The sequence below is a fragment of the Camelina sativa genome, chromosome 9 (assembly GCF_000633955.1).
Source record: "Camelina sativa cultivar DH55 chromosome 9, Cs, whole genome shotgun sequence".
NCBI lineage: Eukaryota > Viridiplantae > Streptophyta > Magnoliopsida > Brassicales > Brassicaceae > Camelina > Camelina sativa.
The window spans coordinates 21,118,220-21,120,529 of record NC_025693.1 but is presented as its reverse complement, the minus strand read 5'-3'; the positions used below and the strand labels follow the sequence as shown (position 1 = coordinate 21,120,529).

The 2,310-nt window shown below is 52.3% G+C and overlaps 1 protein-coding gene across 1 annotated transcript; it reads left to right on the top strand.

Moving 5' to 3' along the window:
- Positions 207-1,248, top strand: LOC109126455 (uncharacterized protein At3g60930, chloroplastic-like). The gene is made up of 3 exons (XM_019230014.1): positions 207-524; positions 591-780; positions 860-1,248. Exons 1-3 carry the CDS (start codon positions 207-209, stop codon positions 1,246-1,248), a joined length of 897 nt encoding a protein of 298 aa, XP_019085559.1.

The window sequence follows — 2,310 nt, the reverse complement described above, 5'->3', positions numbered from 1 at the left end:
GAGACCTTTCACTTCCCCAGGTAATCATTACTCCCTGGTTCCGTGTATAAAGGTAAACTCTACTTCTCTCTTTCACTCTTAATCCCCAATTGTGCTTGTGTTTTCTCCGTTTTTCGATTTTCTCTCTTTCCTTCTGTGAACTTCTTTACTTTCGCCGGAAAATCCTTCACTCTCCCTTTATTTCTTACTACTTTTACCGGAAAAGCATGTCTCCGCCGAAATCCTCATCGGGAAAAACCGCAAAACCCTTAATTCCGGGGTTTTTTGGCCCCCACCAGCCGTCGATTCTCTCTGCGGAAAGCATAGCCGAGATTAGAGGATCCACCGGGATTCCGTCAGAGGTCGAGATCAGATTCCCAGAGGCTCATGAGTCTCCAGAGAACCCCCCTCCAGGGTACTGTTGCGCGTTCGAGATATTCTTCTCTGCGTGCGGTCTGTCATTCCCCCTTCCCGAACTCATCGTGACGATGATGTTCGAACTGGGCTTCGCTCTTCCCCAGATGTGCCCCAACTTTGTTCGGACTGTCTTGTGCCTTCAAACTCTGGGGGAGGAGTTCAACTACCAGTTGTCATTGGCCGACTTCCTCTAGGTGTACACGGTGAAGACTGGTCGTACCAAGGGCACACTTTACGTGAGCCCACTTGCCGGGCTAAAGGTCTTTGACGACCTGCCCGAGAAGGATGAAAAGTGGCGGAAGTCCTATTTCTTCTTCCCGGTTAACGAGCTCACTTTCGGCCACCGCGTGAGTTCGCACGTATCAAAGTGGACTTCGAAAATTGGTAGAATGGAGTTCCTTGCTAGGTCCAAGTTAAGTATTGCTTGACTTTCCGTCTCACCTTTTAACTGTTTCTTTTTCAGATCACTTCGAACGCGGATTGCTTGACCCCACATTCGCAGAGTTCTTCTCGAGGTTCTGCAGCCAGGGACAGATTGCTTGGGATTCTTTCTCCTGCGAAAGGATCAGAGAGTCCACGGTGAGGCTCAGAAGACGTTCTCTAAACTGTTCTACCCCCGTGAGCGTTTCGGAGATGAATTACAAGGAAGAAAGGGCATGCCGAGCTGCCGAAAAAGAGGCAAAGAAACAGATGACGATGGCCCTTGCTGAAGGCAAAGCTCGCCTTTCTAACAAGAATTCCTCTGGATCCTCCGTTCCTGAGGTGAGCGGGACTTCCGCACCTCCAACTGGCTCTCCCGAGCTTCGTACAGAATCAACCAGGGCTCCTGCTGGCCCGTTGGTTCCCCCGTGATTGTCATTGCTGATTCTAGCGATGAGCCACGGGAGGTCGCTGCTTCCCCCCCCGCATCAAAGAAAACCTCTGCTGAGATGTCCTCTCAGCAAACTGATTCATCGAAGAAGAGGAAGGAGCCCGAGACCGCCTCCTCTTCTCGTGAAAAAGTCCGAGCCCGGACTGGCTCATTAGGGGATAAGCGAGGTAAACCGAGCTCGAAAGACAGGGGTCCCTCCTCGGAGAGGAGATCTAAAGAGCCGCCCCCCCCCCACCGAGAAGGATGAAAAGTGGCGGAGTCCTATTTCTTCTTCCCGGTTAACGAGCTCACTTTCGGCCACCGCGTGAGTTCGCACGTATCAAAGTGGACTTCGAAAATTGGTAGAATGGAGTTCCTTGCTAGGTCCACGTTAAGTATTGCTTGACTTTCCGTCTCACCTTTTAACTGTTTCTTTTTCAGATCACTTCGAACGCGGATTGCTTTACCCCACATTCGCAGAGTTCTTCTCGAGGTTCTGCAGCCAGGGACAGATTGCTTGGGATTCTTTCTCCTGCGAAAGGATCAGAGAGTCCACGGCGAGGCTCGGAAGGCGTTCTCTAGTCTGTTCTACCCCCGTGAGCATTTCGGAGATGAATTACAGGGAAGAAAGGGCATGCCGAGCTGCCAAAAAAGAGGCAAAGAAACAGATGGTGATGGCCCTTTCTAACAAGAATTCCTCCGGATCCTCTGTTCCCGAGGTGAGCGGGACTTCCGCTCCTCCAACTGGCTCTCCCGAGCTTGGTACAGAATCAACCAGGGCTCCTGCTGGCCCGTTGGTTCCCCCCGTGATTGTCATTGCTGATTCTAGCGATGAGCCACGGGAGGTCGCTGCTTCCCCCCCGACATCGAAGAAAACCTCTGCTGAGATCTCCTCAGCAAACTGATTCATCGAAGACCGCCTCCTCTTCTCGTGAAAAAGTCCGAGCCCGGACTGGCTCATTAGGGGATGAGCGAGGTAAACCGAGCTCGAAAGACAGGGGTCCCTCCTCGGAGAGGAGATCTAAAGAGGCCCCACCGCCTAGAGACTCCGGGGACTCCTCTGG

Excerpts from the sequence above, each read along its gene's own strand:
- LOC109126455 (XM_019230014.1), top strand. The coding sequence starts at position 207 with ATGTCTCCGCCGAAATCCTCATCGGGAAAAACCGCAAAACCCTTAATT. Across the intron at positions 525-590 it reads GCCCCAACTTTGTTCGGACT|GTGTACACGGTGAAGACTGG; the intron begins GTCTTGTGCCTT and ends GACTTCCTCTAG. Across the intron at positions 781-859 it reads AAAGTGGACTTCGAAAATTG|ATCACTTCGAACGCGGATTG; the intron begins GTAGAATGGAGT and ends TTTCTTTTTCAG.